Source organism: Eubalaena glacialis, chromosome 9 (assembly GCF_028564815.1).
Source record: "Eubalaena glacialis isolate mEubGla1 chromosome 9, mEubGla1.1.hap2.+ XY, whole genome shotgun sequence".
Taxonomy (NCBI): domain Eukaryota; kingdom Metazoa; phylum Chordata; class Mammalia; order Artiodactyla; family Balaenidae; genus Eubalaena; species Eubalaena glacialis.
Window position 1 is genome coordinate 110,164,427 of NC_083724.1, and position 22,843 is coordinate 110,187,269.

General features: G+C 50.6%; 1 protein-coding gene across 2 annotated transcripts in view; it reads left to right on the forward strand.

The window, feature by feature from the left end:
• Window positions 1-2,137: 2,137 nt before the first annotated feature.
• The window catches only part of SLC25A37 (solute carrier family 25 member 37), a 40,020-nt gene continuing 19,314 nt past the window's right edge, over window positions 2,138-22,843 (forward strand). The window contains exon 1 of one of the 2 annotated variants that reach the window (XM_061200711.1): window positions 2,138-2,455. In XM_061200711.1, the coding sequence (XP_061056694.1) occupies window positions 2,243-2,455 (213 nt within the window). In that variant the 5' untranslated portion in view covers window positions 2,138-2,242. The remainder of the gene's footprint in view (window positions 2,456-22,843) is intronic. The other variant, XM_061200712.1, reaches the window with a different exon arrangement.

A 22,843-nucleotide genomic window follows, 5' to 3' on the forward strand; every position in this document is an offset into this window, starting at 1 on the left:
AACAAATATTCCAAAGATTTTCTAAGTGCTTCTGGCTTAACGTTTGTTTAATGAAATTTTAAAAAAATCTTAGGTATCTTAAGACTATGGGCATGTTCACAAGTGCCAAGAGTCCTCTTAAACATCCACAAGCTTACTTTCCTCCACCAATATCACCATTGCAGAGTTCAGGGGGTTTCTCATCCGTTGGAAGATTAGATCCTAAAAAGAATGATCCATTTTCATTCTTTCCATTTTTTCAATTATAGAAACAACACAAGCATTGTTTGTCTGAAAAATATAGTAAAAATACCTATAATCCTACGTCACTATCACAATAACCACTTCACTCTTTTCCTATGCATATTTACATCTTTGTGAATGTAATGTTCATAGAATTTTGTTTTGTTTTTTCACATAACATTGCATCATAATTATTTCCCATGCCGTTGCATAGCCACAATTTTAATGGCCCCATAATATTTCATGAATACAGGTATCGTAATTTGCTCAGCCAATGTTCTCTAGTTGAACATTTTGGTTGTTTCCAATTATTTATTACTATGAATAATGCTTTGAAGCGCGTCATGCATATTCAGACAGTTGTGTCACATTCCCTGAAGTGGGACGATGAGTTAATATGTACTGGTTAAAGGGTATCCATTTTTACATGAGTATCTACAGATTTTGACCAACGTTTCTTCAAAATCACCTCTGGCAAAAGCAATTACTAAATTTTTCTCCAGCAATTACTAAATACAGAGCGTGTTTCTACCTAGCCCATCCTTAGCACTGGTCTCGGGAGCAACTTTTGGCAGCTACCAAAATTGGGGAAATGGTGCCCTTGGCCATGAAGACTCTATTGACATCGCTCACATCACTGAATCTCAAATCCCGGAGAGCTGCCTGGGTTGTTATGACCCAAATCTTGGGACCAGGGTGAGGCCAAAGAGGGTGTGCAGCATCTTCAGGGTCTCCTGCACCTTTTCATATCTCAAGGCACAGCTTTCCTGACCAGAGAAGCCTTCTTTGGATAAGGTGCAGTAAAAGTTGATCAGCTCCAGCCAAGTCTTAAGCCCAGAACATGCACATTTAGATGTGCAGATGCCATGCTTTCAGGGAGCCTTAGATAAACAGGCAGGTTACTCCCCTACTTTTTGATTCCTTCCCTTTCCCCCAGATGGAGAAAGACAATATTATTTAGGTTAAAATAAAGCAGTCTGGGTTACACTTTATTTAAGAAGATAGCTTGGGATGAGTTTAAGATCTAGAAGACCAGAGTCTTTAAAGATAGGCAGATGCAATATTGCAGGAGTTTACTCTCTTGGCCACTTTGCACCGGACTGTGAGACCAGGCTGCTAAAGCCCATCCAGCCCCAGGAAAACGTGCTGAAGGCGCCTACTCAGAAGGGCTCCATCCTGGTGACTACTTATTGCCCAGTCCAGGGCAGGGTGGATTTAGCCCCTTGCTGAGAATAAGGAGGCACAAGTTTTGCTATATGTATTATGTGTTTCCAGTGAGAGAGAAAAATTCGAATAAGTGGCCATTCTCCCCAACGAAGCAGCCTGGCACAGCATCTTGAGTTTTCACTTTGTCCCCTCCACGGGACGTGCTCTCGTGCTGCACAAAAGGAGGTGCACCCCTCATATCGCGCAGTGGGTCCTCAATTCTAGAACTCCACTCCACCCCCACGTGTGCCTCCACCCCTCCCCTCCTGCAGCCACCATAACTGCTCCATAAATGACGTTCGCAGCAACTTCCCCCCTCCGGGCCTGAGGAAGGCCAAAGCTTGCTGAGCAATACTGTTTGCAAAATCCCGGGCTCTGGGGGCAGATTTTCCGCTGCTCCGAATCTCCCTCCAGCCTCAAGCATTGCCCAATCCCTACGGTCCGGCTGACCCTCCCCAGCGACTGCCCCCTGGTCTGCCCCAAACCAGGCAGCACCACCCCACCAGCGGGTAAGACAACTTCCCGGGACACCCCAACGTCTCCTTTCGCCCCCATCCGGTAGCTTGGAAATTTGCACTGGGCAGTGACGTCACACTGGGAGGCGGGCCCCTACTGTCCCGCACACCAATGGCGCGGCCGCGGCCGGCCTCTCCTTTCCCAGTGATTGGTGCCCCTCTGCTCCACCCCAGCCCGCCATGGCGTCAGGCGCCGCAGCACCCGGGAGGTGGTTCCCACTTTAAAGAAGTGAAGTTTTTCGTCCCCTCCCCCTCCCCGCCCGCCTCCTGCAGCCTCCCGCGCCCAGCGGAGCCGGCGGATGGAGCTACGCTGCGGCGGCGTAGGGAGCCAGGCTGGAGGGCGCAGGATGGATGGGGACAGCCGAGATGGCGGCGGCGGCGGCTGCAAGGACGCCGGGTCGGAGGACTATGAGAACCTGCCGACCAGCGTCTCCTTATCCATCCACATGACAGCCGGAGCGATGGCCGGGATCCTGGAGCACTCGGTCATGTACCCGGTAGACTCAGTGAAGGTGAGGCGCGAGGGGACTTTAGGGACGGAGCGAGCGGAGAGGAGAGCGCGCGCGCGTGCGTTTGCATCCCGCGCAGGAGCAGCCTGGATGCAGCTCTCCGAAACCGCGCTCTCCTCGGGGCCGCGGCGCCCCGGGTCTCCTGGGTCTCACCGGGAGCTGGCGCGCGCAGCCGGGGCGCCGGGGAGCGCGCTGCGCAGCTCCTTCCGCTGTGCGCCTGGGCCCTGGGGGCACCCCCCGCGCCCACGAGGGTGTCCCAGCCGGCGCCCCGCTCCGCCGCTCCCACCGAGTTCCCTGCCCGGGCTGCTGGCGGCGCTGCGGCCGGCGAGGAGGAGTGGCGAGCGCCGCTGGCCTCGGTGGTGGCGGCGGGGTTCCCGAGGGAGGCGTCCGGTGCAGCTTTGCACAGTCTTACCACTGTCCGGCCACGCGATCGGAGAGTTTGCGGTCCCGGGTCGTTGCGGCTCCCGCTGGCGCGCCCGGTGTCCGAGCCGCGGCGAGTGGCGTCCGCCGGCCGGTGCCGGGTGGCCGAGGCTGCCCACACGTGCGCTGACCCCGAGGGACCCACCGCCGGGAGCGCTAACCACGCTCGCGCCGAGGAACGTGTCCCCGGTCGGCCGGCCCGGCCACCCGCCCTCCGGCTGTCGAGCCGCTGAGAAGCAGTAAGACTTGCAATGACATTTGCCTTCTCATTTTGTTGCAGGGAGGCGGGCAGGCAGGGAGAGCGTGTGCTGTACAGCCTTTCTTACGGTTTGTGTAATAGACGTTCAGTTGGCCCGGTACTTCCCGGGTAGTTTTAAATGCATTTCTGTAAGGAGGCAGCTTTAGCCAGGCGGATTTTGCCTGAGTTGCCCTCAGTCAGCTTGTTCAGGATACCGAATGGCTAGGGGATAGAGTGCTGAGGGCGAGTAATACTAGTATTGACACATTGCACTTTTGTGGGCAGAACTCATCTAAAACATACAGCAACCCTGGGGATTAACAGATGAAGAAACCGTGGCATAGAGAGGTGAACAGATTAGCCTGCCCGGGCTCATGAGCCACCTGTATCCTCCGACTTCAGCCCCAGTGTGCTTTGGGAGATTTGGGGACCTCTCCGGGTGGCAGTTATCTTGGAAGGCAGGCCCAGCAGAGTTCCCCAGCTAGCATCTGTATCTTGTTGCTGATGCTGGCCCCACGTGAGTGGTGTGAAGGCCACAATGTCTAATGCAGAGGGTTTTCCCTGCCCTGGGCAGCTCTCAGAGCTGGCAGTCAGTGGCTGGACAGACACGGGTCCAGAGAGGAGGCCATGGGCATTGGCAGTAAGGTGAGCCCAAGTCTTATATTGTGCTGCTGGGACTGAGCCATCACCCCTTCTGTCCCTCCGGCATCCCAGTGGGGAATTAAGGGAATGGTCTTTGCCTGCCAGGGTTACAGAGGCCACAGGGAGATCTTGTCTCTTAGGTTTTCGAAGCTGCTCCAGGAAAGACCCTGGACAGATACCAGGTGGCATTTGTATAGGAAAGAATCCCTCACATGTAATAAAATTCCCCATGTTTGAAGTTGTTGTCTCAGGTGCCTTGGACAGAGTGTGGGAAAGTTAGGAGCAGGGAGATGTTATTTGAGCAGGCACCAGACCCACTGGGTCGTGGAGATGAATGTCCCGTCAAGGACCTGTACCACTTCCGAGGCCCTTGGCCTCTGCTGTGAGTTTGGTTCAGGGCATCATTTTAGCTTATCTTTAGGATTAGGAACAGTCAGTCATGCCTTTTGAGCTCCCTGTGACACTCTGAAGAGGTATTACTCTCACGTGTTTAAATTTTGTGGTCTGTGTTTAGTTTCCTCCCTGCCCCTCCTTCTGCCGCGTGGATGCTGGTCTGTTTTTTTGTTTTTGTTTTTTTAAAGTATTTGTTTATTTATTTATTTATGGCTGTGTTGGATCTTCGTTTCTGTGTGAGGGCTTTCTCTAGTTGCGGCAAGTGGGGGCCACTCTTCATCGCGGTGCGCGGGCCTCTCACTATCGTGGCCTCTCTTGTTGCGGAGCACAAGCTTCAGACGCGCAGGCTCAGTACTTGTGGCTCACGGGCCCAGCTGCTCTGCGGCATGTGGGATCTTCCCAGACCAGGGCTCGAACCCGTGTCCCCTGCATTGGCAGGCAGACTCTCAACCACTGTGCCACCAGGGAAGCCCAATGCTAGTCTCTTTTGATCCATTTGTCACTGTGTACTTAGCGTTACTTTACCTAGCGGTTTTCACCTGTGGCCAGGTTAACGTGGTGTGTATGGTCGAAGGAGCTGGTCTCACCGTCCTAGGCAAGTCATTCTATGGGGCTTGACTGTAAAATGAAGGCTTGGGTTAACTAACCAGGAAGGTTTTCTAGTTTCTGCGATTATAATCCTAGCTCTGAATAACGACCCTTAGGGATTCTTCTGGTTTTGAGCATGCAGGTTTGGCTTTAAAGCCCCTCTTGTTTTTTGGCTACAACATTCTTGGATTACTCTTTTCTTTTTGCAGCAGGGATAAAAGGCACAGAGTTAAGTGGTATGAGCCCCTCTGTGTGACCCCAGTGAGGCTGTGGCAGAGTGCCAACGTGTGCCAAGACCAGCATGGTTGTCTGTGTCCAACATGAGATATGCTTCAGTCATGGAAATGCTCTACTTGGGGAGACCTTCACTGTGTTCTTCTTAAATATTTGGGAAGATGAAGACTGTGGGTAATTGAATCAGGAGCCCTGGGCTGGGGTTCAAGCCCGGCCCCTAACTTGTTTCATGCCTTAGGCACTGTTCTGTGCCTTAGGTTTGTCACTAGTAAAATGGAGGCTGTGGACCAGTTCAGTATTTCCCATTTTTAACCTGTCCCCCTTTCTACGAACACAGAACACTCATTGTCCTTTTTACTTTCTTGAAATTTCAAATAATTATTACACCTGAAGCCAAATCAATGTAAATTGTATCTTGAAAGGGAAAAAAAAAAAGTTTTCTTTGATTTTATAAGGCATACAGTTTTAAGCTGTTCTTGTAAAGTTCACTGAGAGTGTTGGATGGGCCTGCTTTTTCCAGTTTTTCTCTCCTAGATAGTGTGAACCATGGTGCTCAGGGATGGTCACTTTCATTTCTGAGCCCAGCGAGCTGTTAGGTTGAGTCATTAAGTGCAGATGGTCAGCCTTGCTAATGCTTCCCATTGTAACATTACATACATTTCCCCATGAAGTCCCATCCCCCCAACAATGTCACCTTAATGATCTGCATTTTTCAAACTGGGTGGTGACCCATTAGTGGGAGCAACATTTTTAAAAAATTAATTAATTAATTAATTTTTGGCTGCGTTGGGTCTTCGTTGCTGCGCACAGGCTTTCTCTAGTTGCGGTGAGCGGGGGATACTCTTCGTTGCGGTGCGTGGGCTTCTCATTGCGGTGGCTTCTCTTGTTGCGGAGCACGGGCTCTAGGCACGCGGGCTTCAGTCGTTGCGGCACATGGGCTCAGTAGTTGTGGCTTGCAGGCTCTAGAGCGCAGGCTCAGTAGTTGTGGCGCAGGGGCTTAGTTGCTCTGCGGCATGTGGGATCTTCCCGGACCAGGGCTCGAACTGGTGTCCCCTGCATTGGCAGGCGGATTCTTAACCACTGTGCCACCAGGGAAGTCCCGGGAGCAACATTTTTAAAAAGCCAGATTGGTGTGAGTACAAAGTACAGGCATGTGTGGCATGTGGTAAGGAGCAGTGTCGCTCCATGAAATTCTGCTTGGGTTGTGTGTGTGTGTGTGTGTTCCCTGAGTGGCTGTGTAAAGTGCACTTCTGGCTGGGGATTATGGGCAAAAACGTCTGAAAAACACTGAACCTCATAATCACTAGTGCCTCTCGAGCTCCAGCAGTCAACAGCCTGTGATTATTAAGTGGGTATTTGGAAGACTTTCGGCAACTTTTCTCCTCTTTCCTGTGTCTTCCTCTGTCGCTTGTCCCCGCGCTGGTGGCATATGAGCACTCACTCATCCATAAAGGGCCAGGCTGCTGGGACCCCGTAGTGGTCCCAGGGGAGGGAGCGAGGGGGCTCTGTAGGGCTCTCACCAAAGGGTAGCCACGACTTGCTCCTTTCCAACTGGGGCTTTGCAGCCCCTCTACCGTGAGTCTCGCGCTGGTGCTCCAGAGGGGCCAGTGGTGTGGTCGCCTAGACCAGCACTTGGGATGGATGTGAGAACCCCTGGTCGGGAGCGCTGAGGACTGTGGGGAGAATGCCAGGTGGGTGGAGGAGGAAATTCCAACCAGATTAGGCACACCGCTCGCAGACCATGCTGAGTCCTGCGGTGGCGGTGGCGAAAGCAGGGGCAGAAGGAAACAGGAAAGATTTGAAGCGAGGGAACTTCCGCTGACCCTTTCACAGCCCTTCTCTTGTTTTGCTTGTCAGGGAAACTCAGTCCTCAAACTCTGCTGGGGGAGACCCTCCTTCCCCGCCAGGGTGCAGCCGGATGGCAGGGCACTGACAGCCGGCCGAGTGGGTTAAGGCTCAGCCTTCTCTCTAGGAGCTGGTGGCGGCCGAGCCAGTTAGAAACCTCGCTTGGCCTTGGGGGTTTCTGTCGCTGGCCCTGCTGAGCTCTGCATTCCTCCACTTCTGACTTTGCTCATCCTTCCTGGTCCCAGCAGTGCAAGCTGACTGCTAGGGTCCTCTGGGGAGCTGGGGGGCAGGGGGCGAAGGCAGCTGCCGGTGTCCCTCCCACCCACTCCAGTGCTTTCGAAACCAAGTACCTTCCAGTAGATGCCATTCTGCTTCGAAAGGGCGTGAAATCCCAAATTGCTCTCGTTCTTGCAACAAAATTACAGTGATCTTTCCTGTCTGCTAGAGATCCCGCCCCTCCCTTCTTTTCTGTCCTCCTTCAGCGAGAGGCGTTTTCTAAGAGGTGGATTTCGGAGTGGCGTGGGGTCCAGCGAGGAGTCCTCTTGAACTTCCATCCGGTTGTTTGTTTCTTGAACACCCAGGCCGCGTGCTGATGCCCAGGGCTGGGGTCTGCTGGAGGATCTCAGGTGGTCCCAGATCAGCACTTGGCCCCCATGTGGCCACTTTCCTGCCGGCTGCTGGCCCCCTCTGCCCAGAAGTGGGGGAGGGTGAGGCTGGGGCAAAGGGCTTGGAGGGGAGCCCCTAGGATTATAGTGGGCAGCCAAGGCGGCCTCAGCTCTTTAACAGCGGGAGGCACTTGGGGCTAATTGGGGGGATTCACTTACATTGTTTAAACCATACAGGGGTGTGCACATGGGGTAGGGGGTGTGCACATGGAGCACGGGTGTGCACATGAAGTGGGGGGGGCGTGTCATGTGGAAGGGAGGGCGTGGCTCTGTGGAGTAGGCCTTCCATAGTTTCCTGGTTTCCGTTGGGCACCTTTTAGCCATCTGTGGCCCTTTCATTGAAGAGGGCTTTTGTCCCACCGCTCTTTGGGGCGGTGACCAATCTCCAGACTTGAGTCCCACTTTCCTTCTTTTACAGGCTTGGGTTCTGGACCCCTTCTGGCTTTCCCTGACCCACTGGATGAACTGGGGCTTGCTTGTGTTCAAGGAAGCCTTTGGTAGTCCCTCTTGAACCCCAGAACTGGCTCTTTTCACATCTCCCCTGGTACCCAACCTTTCCTTCTCAGAGAGTTTTCTTTTTGTTTTTAATCTTCATTGAGTTGTGCTTCTCCCAAAGCCTGCCCTCCCCTCCCGGCCTCCACCTGGAATGTTTGCTGCCGCCGTTGTTCATAGGAGGCTTGCATCCGATCGCTGTCTCTTTAACTGCAAACCTGCCCTCAAGCTCCTTCTGAGCTGCAGTTTCTCACCCTCAGAGAACTATCTTGGGGCAATTCAGATCCCAGTCTTGGACTTACCGGTTGGGCGGGACACTTAGCTTTTCTGAGGTCTAGTTTCCTTATCTGTGAAATGCAGACACAAATTTTCTTCCTGCTTTTTCTCACCTGAACCAACTTTCCATTGCTTCCTTCTTCCCTTGTTTTCCCGTCGGAACCCATGGAAGTTCCCTGTAACAGGCTCCCTTACATCTTCACTGAGCTTTCCTTCCTCCTGCCGGTGCTGATGGAAATCCAGCTCTTCTCCTGAGACCCCCACTTCCCTGAAGCCTCTCAAGAAAAGATGGTTCCCATTGCCTCAAACCACATGCCTTGGGGCTGCTCCCCTCTCTCTGGCTGTTAATCACCCACCTTATCAACTGCTCCTTCCCCTTTGAGGCTCCCGCCATCCACTTCCACCAGTGTCCATCCCTCTTCTCTCTCTGTCCCCACTCACCTCCTACTCTGCTGGGATGGCAGGATGGGTAGGGGCAGGGGCCCTTCAGCCAGACTGCATGGACTAGGGCCTGCTTCCCACTTGGGTGTGACCTGGGGCAAGTTTCTTCATTCACCTCTCTGCCCAGTTTCCCCACCTGTAAAAAAAAAGACAAGATGGTACTGATGTCCCAGGTGGCTGTGAGGGTTAAGTCCTTACAGCACTTATCAGAGCCTGCTGTGTATGAGTGTCCTCTAGGTGTGAGCTCTCAGCTTCATCGTGATCATCATCAATGACGTGATCCAGTCACTCTCCCTCGTCCTCTGGATGTTGGCGTCTGGCTCATAGACGGCTCCTCTACCCTGAATCCCATCATCGTCCTGAGACTGTCCCCTCTTGGCCACCACCCAACTAACACCCAAATCCCTCCATTCTTTACGTTGCTCAGGTCGAGGGCCGTTACCTCCATGGGGCCTTGTCCTGACCCAGAACCTTTCCGCCTCTGAAATCGTGCATTCAGACGTCTTATAGCCTGGCCACAGCTTTCTCATGGTCACACGGTGCTAGGGCTCCTGTCTCTTCTCTCTCTCCTCTCGGCACATCCCTGGCTTCCTCAGCCCATCACTGCAGCCACTCCCGGGCCCGCAGTTTCTCTGCCTGTGGTTCTTCCAACGCTGGCCTGCCCACACCTGATCCCTAACAACCCACCACCCGCCGGGCAGCCGAGCCCTTCGGGAGAAACCCACACTGCTGCCCCGTGTGCCAGGCCTCTGGGGCCCCCAGCCTGTCCTTTCCCGTGTTCTGGTCAGTCTGCTTTTGTCCTCCTCAACAGCTGCTTCAGACCATCTTGCTTCTCAGACCCCCACCCCCCCACTTCTCTCAGCCTCAGTGTGGCATCTTGCTGCCTGTTTATAGAGGAAGCAGGACCCCAGTCAGACTCTCCTGTGACTGTCCTTCCAACTAGCCTGCCGTCCCCCGCCCCTCCGTCCTCCTATCGTAAGGTAAGAGGGGCCTTCCTTCCTCTAAGGGGACTCAGCGGGGGAAGGGTGACGTGTAGGGACCACCCCATACACCTGGATTTGAATCCTGGCTCTCCACCTGGGCCACCTTACTTGGCCTCTCTAAGCTCAGTTTCCTTGTGTGCAGAGTGTGGATGTGAATCCCAAGACCTACCTTATAGGGTTGTTGAAAGAATTAAGTGGGGTGACGTACGTGAAGCTCTTGCTGCAGTGCCTGGCACCTAAGTTCTCAATAAAGGTCATGGGGGTAGTTATTTTGGTCGGCTGTCTCATGGGTAACCCAGTTCCAGTATCCTTAGCACACCACCGCCCACCCCCGCCCCACCATTGGTCCCTTCTTAGGAGCATTTCTACGTCCAGTCCATACTTCTCCCATCTTAAATAACGAACCAACCCCAGGCAGCTCACCTTGAGCCCACGTGCCCTTAAAATAACAAATGTTAGGGAAGGATGGTTGACAGTCAGTCTCTCCCTCCTCCCCTTGTCACCCCCCAGGCCTCTGGGTTTTTGTGCCCATCACTCTGCTGCAAGCCCACTAGGGTGCCAGCGATCTCCTGGCTAATAAATGCAGCCATCGTTTTCCTGGCCCCTCTGATGGCAGGCAGCCTGCTGGTCTTCCTCAGAATTCTGCCCTCTACCTTCTTTTCTTCCCTCAGGACACGTCTCCATTTCTGCCTGGGTCCTGATAACTCGCAGGTTGCATCTCTGTGTCTCTGGTCCAGACTCGCTAGGAGCTAGATAAACAGTTGCCTTGAAGACATGTCCATTTGGCTGCCTTGGTGTCCATCATGGACATCCTGCCCTCCCCTCTGGCCTGCCCTTTGGCCTGGGCCCCCTCCCTCGGAAAATTGGGGATGGTCTTCAGCTTTTCCCCCACCTCTGCCGCCCTCCCCCCTCTCCCCGTATGCTTCCAAGACCTGTCCACTCCTGCATCTGTAATACCTCTTAATTTGTTTTCTTCTCCCTCCTACTGCTTCTACCTTGGTTCAGGGGACTCAGCAGCTGGCGCCTTTACATTGCAGACTTCCCTGATCACAGAGTCACAGTTGAATAAACCCTCCCCTCCACTCACCCACACTTCCCTATTGCCCGGCCCTGCTTTTTCTCCACAGCATGTGTTACCTTATAACACACAATACTGTTAATTCATACTTATTTATTTGTTTATTTTTCTGGCCGTGCCACCCAGCTTGTGGGATCTTAGTTCCCTGACCAGGGATCGAACCTGTGCCCCCTGCAATGGAAATGCAGAGTCTCAACCACTGGACTGCCAAGGAATTCCCTCATATTTATTATTTACATTGTTTACTATTTTCTTCATATTTGTAATGTTATTTACATTGTTTATGGTCTCCCTTCATTGGAATGTCAGCTCCCAGCGGGCAGGAGTGTTTGACTCCTTTGTTCTCTGGTGTGTTCCCATTGCCAGAAACAGTACCCGGCACACAGTAGGTGCTCAGTTAAGTATTGATATTTGTTGAATGAATTCCCACAAATCCTTCCTAGCTAGTCCTGCACACTCCCAGTTTTCTCTCCTTAAATAGGGAAGAGTAGCAATACCCATCCTGCCCACCTTTCAGATCTATTTACTGGATCTTGGAAGAAAGTGCAGCTAGGTTTGCAGTGAACACAGTTTAAAAAGCATGAAGCTCTCTGCAGGTGCCAGGCCATGGTATTTACTATCAAACCAGGATCGTGTTAAAGCGGTAAGGTTAGCTGATTGGAATGGAAAGTCCAGCCGGTTCTCCACGGTGCTGCAGAGCCTGCAAGGGGCCTGAGGGGGTAGAGGGGCAGCCCATTGTCTCAGTTCACATCCATTGGTGTCTCCCCGCACCTGACACTCCCCTAGCTGTCCCCGTTGCCTTCAGAATAAAACCTGGACTACCTCGCATGGCATGCAAAGACCTAGACCTTCTCCCCGCTCTGACTTAGCCACCGGGGATACGTAGAGGTTTTCCGTGACTCTTGGTTGAATGAATCAGTTGTTTTAAAAAAGATGTGGGGGAAAACGTGCTTTAAAACCTGCTATGAAACAAATGCTAGTTTTTATTTTGTTTTGCTTAGCGTTGTTTGCAATCTCTACTGTATCTTGGTCACAAAGAGACTTTCTCAGCCCTTTTGCCTGTCCCTTTCTTGAGGTAGAACCCATAAGCCTCAGTTAAAACCTGATGAGGCTATTAATTCATCTGGCCACCCACTTCATTCATTCCACACTTAACTGAGGGCCCCTCCTACCCCGGGCAACAAAAATAAGTCCTGGCCCCTATTTCCAAGCCTGCTCCCTATAATTAGACCCTGAGCTTAGGTGATGGGACCAGCTGGCTGCCTTTGAGGAGATGAATGGCCCAACTTGATATTTGCTTTCAGATGGGCATGAGGGCTGGGGTGTGGAGTCTGGAGGGCTCAGGCTGCCATCTTGAAGGTCTGGAGCCAGATTGGGAGTGTCGCTGGGATGTCTTTGCCTGGCATTCTTGCATTGGCTCCTGTCCCCGTGGGAGACACTGGCCTTCAGTTGTACTGTTCCTCCTTGCCCACCCACCCCCCACCATCCTCTTCCTCACCCCTGCGGTTGTTAGTCATTCTGGAAGCTGAAATTGGCTCACAGAAGGTACCTTTGAGAACCCCCTCACTGTACCTTCCCAGTAATCCCAGACTGCCGGGAAGGGCCGTTGTCTGGTCACTTAGAGGCGTTTTGGTTTCACATTCGTGCTTTCTCTGAAGAGAAAACAAAACATGTTGAAATAGAGAGAAATCCCAGCAGCAGCTTGGTTGAAGCAAGAGTTGCATAACAGGTTTAGGAAATGTCTGGCCACCGTGGATCAGGTGGAGGGACTGCCGCTTCGTGTCATGGAGAGGACGTCCTCTGAGGCCACCAGCCTCCAGAGCCATCACACACATCCTGTGAGAGACCCAGAAAGCCACGGTACCCTGAGGTCTGGTGGCAAAAGCCCCTGATGGATCTCTCATTGTAGCGACAGCCTTTGTTCCCTGGAGATGCTGCCTTGGGCAGGGGCTGGGAAGGGGGGCGTGTCTGTCAGACTGGTGCTGGTGTTGAAGCCCCTAGAAAGGGCACTGAACTAGGAGGGGGTGGGGCTGGCCCATGTATTTAAGTCTCAGTCCTGCCATTCACCAGCTTTGAAACCTGGACGAGTTATTTCTCTGGGCCAGTGTCTCCTTGTCTCATAGACTGTTATTAGTCACCTAGACTAATATCATCTGTTTACCTACTTGACAGGGCTGTTGAGAAGCTCAGGTGGGATCATGTTTGCGGGCGGCTTTTGTAAACCTTGACAGGCCCAGCTAATGACAGATCGTATCAGAGGCAATATGCTTAATGATTAAGAGCCATTCAAGTTAACAGCATGGGCTCTGGGGCTAGACTCCCTAGGCTGGTGCCTGGACAAATTACTGAAAACTCTGTGCCTTATTTTTCTCATCTGTGAAATGGGGATAAAATAGTATGCACCTCAGCGTGTTGCTATGAGAATTAATTATGATACACCTAGAGTGTTAAGAATAGCATCACGGACATGGAAAGCACTCCCTTAATATTAGCTCGTAATATTTCTGAAAGTGTTATTTCTTGAATGCCTGGTTGTGCTTGTATGTTGCTATTGTAATTGTATATTGCAGTATTTTTGTATTGTTTCAACCTATATTCTGTCCCTTGATCCTCTTAGCTCTCCTTTGAAGATAGGAAAAGGCATGTGCAGTTTCTCATTTCATAGATGAGAAAACTGAGCTTCAGAACAATAATATGCCCTGAAACTTGGGCCTTTTTCTGCTGTACCAGAGTTGAGGAAAGGAATCAGGTAGGAGCAAGCAAGTGAGGTGCTGGGGTGCAGACTCAGATGTTAATAATGGCAGAGCCCTTGAGCTGGGTTCTGAGAGGAGATGATGGGGCCTCAGCTGCATTCTTGGGAGGGAGGAATTGGAGTTGAGGGAGCACCAGCAGGAAATCAAAGTGTGGCATGGAACACGGGGCTCTAACGTATAGGTAGGAGTTCCTGGGTCAACTACTCTAGTATGCAGGGCAAGCGGATGATGACAAATGGTTATTGCCATAGGATATTTTTGGCTCTGTCTGGCATCTCTCTCTGGAGCAAGTTGCAGCTCTCATTTCAGCAGTGTGCCAACGTTGGACTCAATATAGTAATTTGAATTTGGACTGGCCTGAGTATTCCTTTCCAGAACACAGCCGGAAAATGACTTGTTGGGAAGAGCACTACCTCATAGTTCCTCGGTCTGCTAGGGCTGCAGTTTTCTCATCTTAAATAGGGCAGAGTAACAATGCCTGTCGTGCCTCCGTTTCAGGTCTACTTAATACATCTAGTAAGAAAATACAGCCCGGTTTGCAGTGAACAAACCTTTATACCATTTAAAAAGTATAAAGCTCTCTGCAGGTGCCAGGTTGTGGTATTTATTATCAAACTGGGATCCTGTTAAAGGGGTAGGGTTAGCTCGTTGGAATGGAAAATACAGGCTCTGGTTCCAGCCACTGCAGGATTTGCTACAGCTGCATGGCCTTGGGCACTTAACCTCTCTCCTTACACACAGTGTCTCCCATCTGTTGAATAAAGACCAGGGTGGCTGGCTGCTGCCGCCTCTTTAGCTGGGTAATGACGAAGAGCCAATTATACTCTTGGGCGTGCTCAGAAATACATTTAAAATTGATGATGTAGGACCAGTGACGAGCGGGGCCGCATACGGCTGGCTACCGTGATTAAGGTTAGTGATTAAGGCCGACTTCGGGGAGTGAGGGCCCCATTCATCTCCATGGGGTTATCACCTCAGGGAGTGAGGGCCCCGTTCATCTCCATGGGGTTATCACCTTAGAGGCTCCATTTCACTTTTCAGGTGAGTCTGCCTCTTTGAGTGGCAGGCATGTGAGGCTGGGGACCAAGGAAGGTGGCTGGTCATCCTGAAGTGTGTCTCTGTGTATCTGCTGATGCTCTTACCTACCTTGGTCCCTCCCATCTTTGTTTGCCTTGGCTGTTCATGGCCACTGACTGTGAAAAGTAAGAGGGGAAGGAGGTAGGACACAGATGCCTTTGTCTCGGGGTCCCTGGTCCTCCTTTACTCGCGCTGCCGACACGGAGGGTTTTGCTTGCTCGTTGCTTTGCCCTGGGCCTGGCAGCCAGTGTGGAAGGTGGAGGTGGAGAGTGGGCGCTGGCAGCCTGCAGGAAGCTTGCTGGCTGGCTTGCTGGGGATGGGAACATGCAGGGCCCTGCCTCTGGCTTGCAGCGGGGTACTCTGCTCCCCTGGAATAGAGGCGGTCCCATGGGTGTCCTGGGGCTGTCTCCAGCCTGGATTAAAGGAGTGGGTGGTTGGCAGATGATCAGATCTAAGAAGTCAGAGTGGAGAAACGGGGGGAAGCCTTTCTTTTTTTTAAGTATTTATTTATTCATTCATTCATTCATGCTGCACCGTCTCTTCCTTGCGGCACACAGGATCTTCCTTGCGGCATGCTGGATCTTGTAGTTGCAGCGTGCGGACTCTTAGTTGTGGCATGCATGCAGGATCTAGTTCCCCGACCAGGGATCGAACCCAGGCCCCCTGCACTGGGAGTGTGGAGTCTTACCCACTGGGCTGCCGGGGAAGTCCCGGGAAGCCTTTCTAAAGGAAAGAGGATGCTGGTGTGTGTGTACATGAGTGTGAGGGTGGAAGGACGAACCTGGGGTGTGTCATTGACTATAGAACCAAGTCTCCTTCCTTAGTCACTGTTTCCACGGCTTGTTTGCTAAATGTTGGCTTGCATTAGCATGATTCATAGAAACATCTCTACCGAGAAAGAGTTAAAAGGCATTTGTAAAAGTGCAGCTTCATCCCCTGGACTTCATTGAATAATTAAATTAATTCAGGCGTGGGAGCATGTGGGTGTGACCACATGTGCTGGGCACTGGGAGCTGGGGGGCTCGACACCTCTGAGGTCGCCCCACAGCAGTCCCCTGTCTGCCAGGAGGACAGAGCTATCAATGAATCATTTCCGGAGGGGGCGATGAGCCTTTTCTCATGGAAAGCGAACCTCAGGAGCAGTCAGGAAAGGGTCCCTCGAAGAAATAATGTCTCAACATATCTGTATCTAGACTGAAGGAGAAGTAGATGTTAGAACAGGGCTGTACGATCCCCTGTCCCCTAGAATGTCATGGCCTGTCCCCAAGGTGCCCGGCCATCAGCAGGACACCTGTACCCCTCCCCTGACACTCTGGTTTCGGGCTTCTGCTCTGAGGCTTCTGATCACAGAATCAGCTGAGAAAGTTTTTGTGGTTTGGGGTCACACTGGGGCCTCCACGTGGGACCTGCCCCGCATTCTGAAATTCTTCTTCTCTCCCCACCCTGTTCTGAAGTTTTAATTCACCGTTTGGCCTCCGAGTGACTGCCTGGTGGCATCCAGGAAGCCCAGCCTCGTCCCTGGATGAGAACTTTCACTGCAGAGCTGAGGACCAGAGGAGGGTGAAAACACAGAAGAAGGGAGGAAAGCTGTCACGTCAAAGGCATTTCTGCTCATAATTGGTTTGTAATTGATGGGCGACATGACTGGCAAATGCCAGCTGGAGCAGCGGCCGGACAAGTGGCTAAAAATTAAATAGTCACGTGACTTGTCGAGGTTTAGGGTTTGCCTGAGTAACCTTTTCAGCCCAGGTCACAGTTTGTAGGGTGACCTGAGAGACATGACAAACAGTGTAGATGACCACTTTGCTTTCTGAAGGACAGAGGTTGACCTGGAGCCCCATACAGGGCCCCCTGTTCTTGACACTCAGATTCCTGTCTCATTCCTTGTTGCTTTTTAAAGGCAGCTGAATAGCTGGACATTTTTTTCCTGCCCTCTCTTTCCTTTGAGCCCTTCTCTGTCCGGTGGATCCTCCTATAAATGCAGAGGGTTCAGTTCCCGGGGCTTATCCATCAACCTCCAGTGATTCTGATAAAGGCTGGAAGCTGGGCTCTTGAGGGTTTTCCTCCTGGTACCTGTACTAGTTCAGGTTTAGACAGAAGCTCCTGGATTTCACAGCTTCTAAAAACTGAGTCCTGTTTCTCCAAAACGCTGGTCCAGTGGACATGGGCAAGAACCAACCGACCCCAAGGCCAGCCCTCCCTTTCTGTGTCTGCGGATTCCCCTGGCACAGGAGGTCTTTGTTACTAAATCTTCTGGGTGTTTTGAAGGAGGACGTGTGTGGGCCTTTTTCAGTGTCGATAGACAATGCTGAACTGTTTCCCAGGAGAAACAGTCGGGATAGAAGCAAAGGATTGATCTGGTGGACGTTACGCCATAGAAAATGCCCTGTTGGGATAGGAGTTGTCAGTGAAAGGGTTAAAAATCTAAAATATGAAAGAGAGACTAGAGAGTTCTCTTTTAGTGTAATTGTGTTTAAAAATTGTTTTTCCTTAAATCTTGGCTTCTCAGACAATCATTGAATTAATGAACGTGTATTTATGCCAGGAAATGTGAAGCGTTAAATTTATTTCAAAAATGACTAAAGATTTATAGTTAGTCCTTAGAGCACTGAGAATATCACCATCATTAAGTCAGACAGAGAAAGACATGTATCATATGATGTCACTTACATGTGGAATCTAAAAAAAGGACACAAATGAACTTATTTACAAAACAGAAACAGACTCATAGATGTAGAAAACAATCTCACGGTTACCAAAGGGGAAACGGGGTGGGGGAGGGATAAATTAGGAGTTTGGGATTAACAGCTGCACACTGCTGTATATAAAACAGATAAACAACAGGGACCTACTATATAGCACAGGGAACTATAGTCAATATCTTGTAATAACCTATAATGGAAAAGAATCTGAAAAAAAGAATTGTGGGTGTGTATATATCTATCTATCTATCTGAATCACTTTGCTGTACACCTGAAACTAACACAAAGTTGTAAATCAACTATAGTTCAATTTTTAAAAATACATAAAGCAAGATGATTTAAATCAGCTTTAGAAATGACTTTTCATTGTAAAAACAATAGACTAACAATGAGGAATACATGGACAAATTGGAGTGACTCCTAGTTCCTTCTTTGCCTCCAGAAAAGTCTTTCAAGTTTCAGAAGGAGGTAGAGAAGGAGTTAACACTGCAGTTTGTCACAATGGGGTCTGTGTGGGTACAGTTGTAGGTGGTTCTGTTTATCCTTGGAATTAGCACTGTTCCCTCCACAGGCTCCTGAGATTGGGCCGGCCAGTTGATGCTTCCCCTGACCTGGGGTAAGAATTCTCATTTTAACCTTCCCGTGAATGTCTCTTCCAAGGTTCTTTTGAATTTTCTGATAATCTAATCACAAGAAAGTTTCTGAAATTCTCTTTCTGACCCTAAAAAATGAAAGTTAACTACAAAGCTGGGCTTTTACTAGAAGTTGCTTTTAAGTTGGAAACAGATTTCTGATCCTCTCTGAGTTTAAGAGACAGGAAGAAGCTTTGTCAACCCAGAACTTGAACGTGGAGGGCAGGGGATGAAATGAGGAGAAACAAGGCAAAACGGATCCTTTCTCTGGATACACACACAGAACATTTAATTTGCATTTCAGGGTGAGTTACAATTAGCTCCTGACGACCAAAAGCCCACCAACTGAGTGACCCTGGGAAAACACTTCACTTAATCTGAGTCTCAGTTTCTTCATCTGTGGAATGGCAAGATGGAACTAAAACTATATAGTTTCTTAGGAAGCTTCCAGTTCTAATATTTCCACTCCTTATTTGCATGGGCTCTATAACTCTGGGCACTGTCTTTTGACTTGGAATGTAACCTATAGACTTGGAAGCACTTCTACTTGAAGGAAGAAGCTAGGAAGACCACCCCTGCCCACGGCCCCCAGCCCTGGAATTCTCCCAGGGCTAGAATGCCCAAGGAGGAAAAGAGCTAGATGCCCAACTACCATTTGGGGCCCCCGTTTCCCAGAGTACCTGCCGAGAAATGATCATTTATTTAAATTACTTGAAACCTCCAACTACAGCACTGAAAGACTGCAAACGATTCATTCACACAATTCCAGAAATGCTGGATGGCCACAGCCCCACCCTAGAATCAAGGAGAGCCGTGTAGCAGATGCTTCTGGAAGGCTCTGTTTATAGCTCTCTGAGTCCTTCCTGCCGAGGACCTTTCATGAGCTCACTACCAGGAAGCTGAGTCATCGAGGGGTCAGCCGGCACGGCCACGGTCACCCAGCATTGCCACATTGAGAGGCTTGCTACAGCCATTCCCCGCACGGTGATGGGAGCCCCATCACTCCCCGTGGCTTGTGCTGAGGTCAGGACCAAAGAGACTGAAACGTCCCATGGAGGGTCAAAGCACTGTCCTCTTTTCAGGGCTCCACATGGGCTCTGTGCTGTGCTCCTGGTACCCAGCTGGCTGCAATGACAACACCTTTCTCGGGGCCTCTGTTCACATCCCACCTGCCACTACCCGTGCCCCCAGGTGGCCCCCTTCTCCCGTGCTTCACCTGCGTGGCTCCCCCCAGGCTTCCGGTCCCTGCTTCAAAGTCACTTCCAGAACCCCGCCCCAGATCTAAACTAGGTCCCCTGCCTTTACCGTCTCAGCATCTTCGCCTTCTCCCTTGCGTCAGGACATTTAGAGTTTGGAATTTTTTATTTGTATGACTTTAAAAAAAAAAAAATTATATATTTATTTATTTATTTGGCTGCACTGGGTCTTTAGTTGCAGCATGTGGGATCTTCGTGGGATCTTCATTGAGGCGTGCGGGATCTTTTTTTTGTTTTTTAGTTGCAACATGCAGTATCTTTAGTTGCGACATGTGGGCTCTTAGTTGCGGCATGCGGGATCTAGTTCCCTGATCAGGGATCGAACCCGGGCCCCCTGCATTGGAAGTACGGAATTTTCACCGCTGGACCACCAGGGAAGTCCCTATTTGTATGAGTTTTGGTTTGCTCTTCCCCTCCCCTACTAGACTGTAACCTCCTTGAAGGCAAAGACTCGCTGCCTGCCCCATCATCCCCAGCGCCCCTAGCAGTGCCCTGTTTTTGTCGTAGGGAGAATTTGTTGGTAGAATGACCCTGTTTTACCAACATGAGACTCCTGCGGTCTGGCCACTCACTCTCATCCCCGGCACCCATCTCCTTCTCTCCCCCTGGAAACCCTTCTCATCAGTTGACTTTGGTTTAAATCATACACTTGAGCTCTGTTTCCAGGATAAGGGTTTTCATCCGCATGAAATCTCACCCAGGATTGAAGGTTCCTGCCATTCTCTTAGGCATCCAGGGAAACTTACAGATAGCTCCCCCAAAACTTAGGAAATAATTTGTACATGCAAAAAGTTGTATTATACGTGTAAGTGGATTTTGGAGGCTGAAAGGCGAGTCTTCAGGATGTTACCTTTGGTGTCTTTCCCCTGAGACCCTTAGAACATCAAGCCTGGTGTTTCTGGTATTTTGTCATCTTTCTCTGTTATTGTCTGGTCTATGAAGAAAGCAGGAGAACATCCCCTCCAGCTGTGACCTGGCCCCGCCTACACGTAAATCACCCAGCATTTTGGAGATGATTTGACAGCAGCATTTGTGGGAAATCTGGCTTCGGGAACATCTGGGAAATTTACCCGGGGCCCATGCTTAGCCCTCTAGTGTTCCCTGAACTCTGGAGCCTGGCTGTCCTAGGGCTTATATCCTGGGCTCTTATCCTGTGTGTTAGACCCCAGAAAATGTGAGATGCATCACACTGTGGGACATAGATCCTCAGTAAGCAGATAGCTGTTTGGGGAGGAGAGTACATCTGGGGCTTAACGTGCCTGCTTTGTGTACGTCTGTGGATGAAATGCAGCGTACTCTGAGTCCTTGACTATCGTTATGGAGTGTCAAAGCACAGTGCTGGGGCGCTGAGATCACAACAGATGAGGCTGCCCCTTCCTTCATGTTTCTGTCAGACTTTAATGGGAGACAGGCATGCAGACGCATCACCTGATATAATTATAAGTAGAGGAATGAGCCAGAGAAGGCTGGTGACAGGGCAGCTTTGAAAAGGCTTTTTTTCCTGTGGATAACAGGCTAATAGTGGGGCTTGCTTTAGAAGGTGTGGCTTCTCTGGAGGGCGTGGAAGCCAGTCTTGCAGAAGCTGGCAGGACCGCACTTGACTTGGGAACCGTGCACGGGACTTGCGAGGTGCCTGGCTCCCTGAGCCTGTCCAGGGTGGATCCAGGAGGGCTGTCACCCTCAGCTCCCTGGCTCTGATGGCAAGGTAGGGCCTTGGAAACACCGGCATCGTCACCCAGTCTCTCACATACAAACATTTGGCTGGTTTTCGACAGCTACCTCCACACCTGAGCAGGTGGGGTACTGCTTCCTGGCATGATCTCTTTTGGGCTGACACAGGCCAAGGGTGTATTAGACAGGGACACACTGCATCATTGGGGCCGGGGGCCAGCATGTGGAAAAGGGTAAGCATCCCAGCTCTGCATCTTAAGCCCTTCTGCCTTACATCAAAGCTTTGCCTTCCGTCCAAGAGCCCCTGGGCTGAACTTCCAGGTACTTCCTTCCAAGGCAGGCCCTGGAGCCAGGGATGTTGCTATGTCCAGGCGATTATGCTGTGCATTTGAGCCTCTGGTCGCCTTCGCCAAAAACAGACAAGAAAAACAAAAATTGCTCTCCCAGCTGTGCAAAGAAACCTCAGGGAACCATTGGATTGTGACAGGATTTCAGACTATGATTTCAGAAGTACGTATGGAGTGAGCTGTTGATTAGATTGAGGATTGTTTAAGAATTGTGGTTAAAATACACGTAACATAAAACTTGCCATCTTACCCTTTTTTCAGTGTACAGTTCGGTAGTGTGGTATATCGACATTATTGTATAATATAACCGTCACCACCATCCATCTCCAGAACTTTTCTCATCTTTGCAAACTGAAACTCTGTCCCCATTAAACAGCATCTCCCCATTGTCCCCAGTCCCCTAGCAACCACCATTCTACTTTCTGTCACTTTGCATTTGACTATTTCAGATACCTCATGTAAGTGGAATCATACAGTATTTGTCTTTTTGTGATCGGCTTATTTCACTTAGCTTAATGTCTTCAAGGTTCGTCCATGTTGTAGCATGTGTCAGAATTTCCTTCCTTGTTGAGGCAGAATAATATTCCATTGCATGGATAATAGCACCTTTTGTTTATTCATTCATCCATGGATGGACACTTGGGTTGCTTCCACCCCTTGGCTATTGTGACGAATGCTGCTGTGAACATGGGTGTACAAATATCTCTTTGGGACTCTGCTTTCAGTTCTTTTGGATGTATACCCAGCAGTGGGATTGCTGGATCGTGTAATAATTCTATTTTTAATTTTTTTTGGAACTTCCATACTGTTTTCCATAGGGGCTGCACCATTTTACACGCATACCAGCAACACACAAGGGTTCTAATCTCTGCTGGAATTCTTTTTTTTTTTTTTAATACAGGTGTTTTTAAGCTGCGGGTAGTCCTAATGCTTAGTAATGTAGATTCACCTCCCCCCCCCCAAATAAAACACTCCCCTCCATGCGTTTTGTTTTTTAAAAGACTCTTTACTGGTTTTATAGATTTAGAATGTTAGAGGCCAAAAAGGACCTCCTTAGAGATAATCTATTAACTCCATTTATTCATTGGACAAATATTTGCAATTGTAATAGATGGGTGAACAAAACGCAGGAAATCTTCCGCCTCTCGGTTTACCTGCTGGTGGAAATTCATGTTGATGCCCAGCTAGGCGAACCGATTGCTAGGAGTTCCTCAGGGATTTGGTAGCCAAGCTGGATGGGAGTTGAGGTCTTCTGACGCTTGGAACAGGGCTTTCTCTGTTCTGTCATGCTCACATTTAGGTGCACATCTTGGGGGGATCCCCCAGATCCCCCGTTTGGGAAAGTGAGACACACTTGGATTTATCCCCAGAATCCGAGGGACCTGCGAGCCGGCCCACACCCACGGGTGGAACGCGGGAGAGGGAGCAGACCCCATGCAGGGCGCCCCGTGCCTGGGCCTGTAGCTCAGTTTGGCCCCAGCTGGCTGTTTCCCTGCAGTTCCGAGTGTGGTGGTTCCCTGAGAGTTGGGGAGGGCCTTCGCTACCACTGTGGTGACTGCACGGGAATGGGTGCCAATCAGCCGTTTCAGGGAACCTTGGCACTTAAGGGCTCTGCCTGGCCCTGGCCCTGGACTTAAGCACCAGGTAAAAGTCTCCAG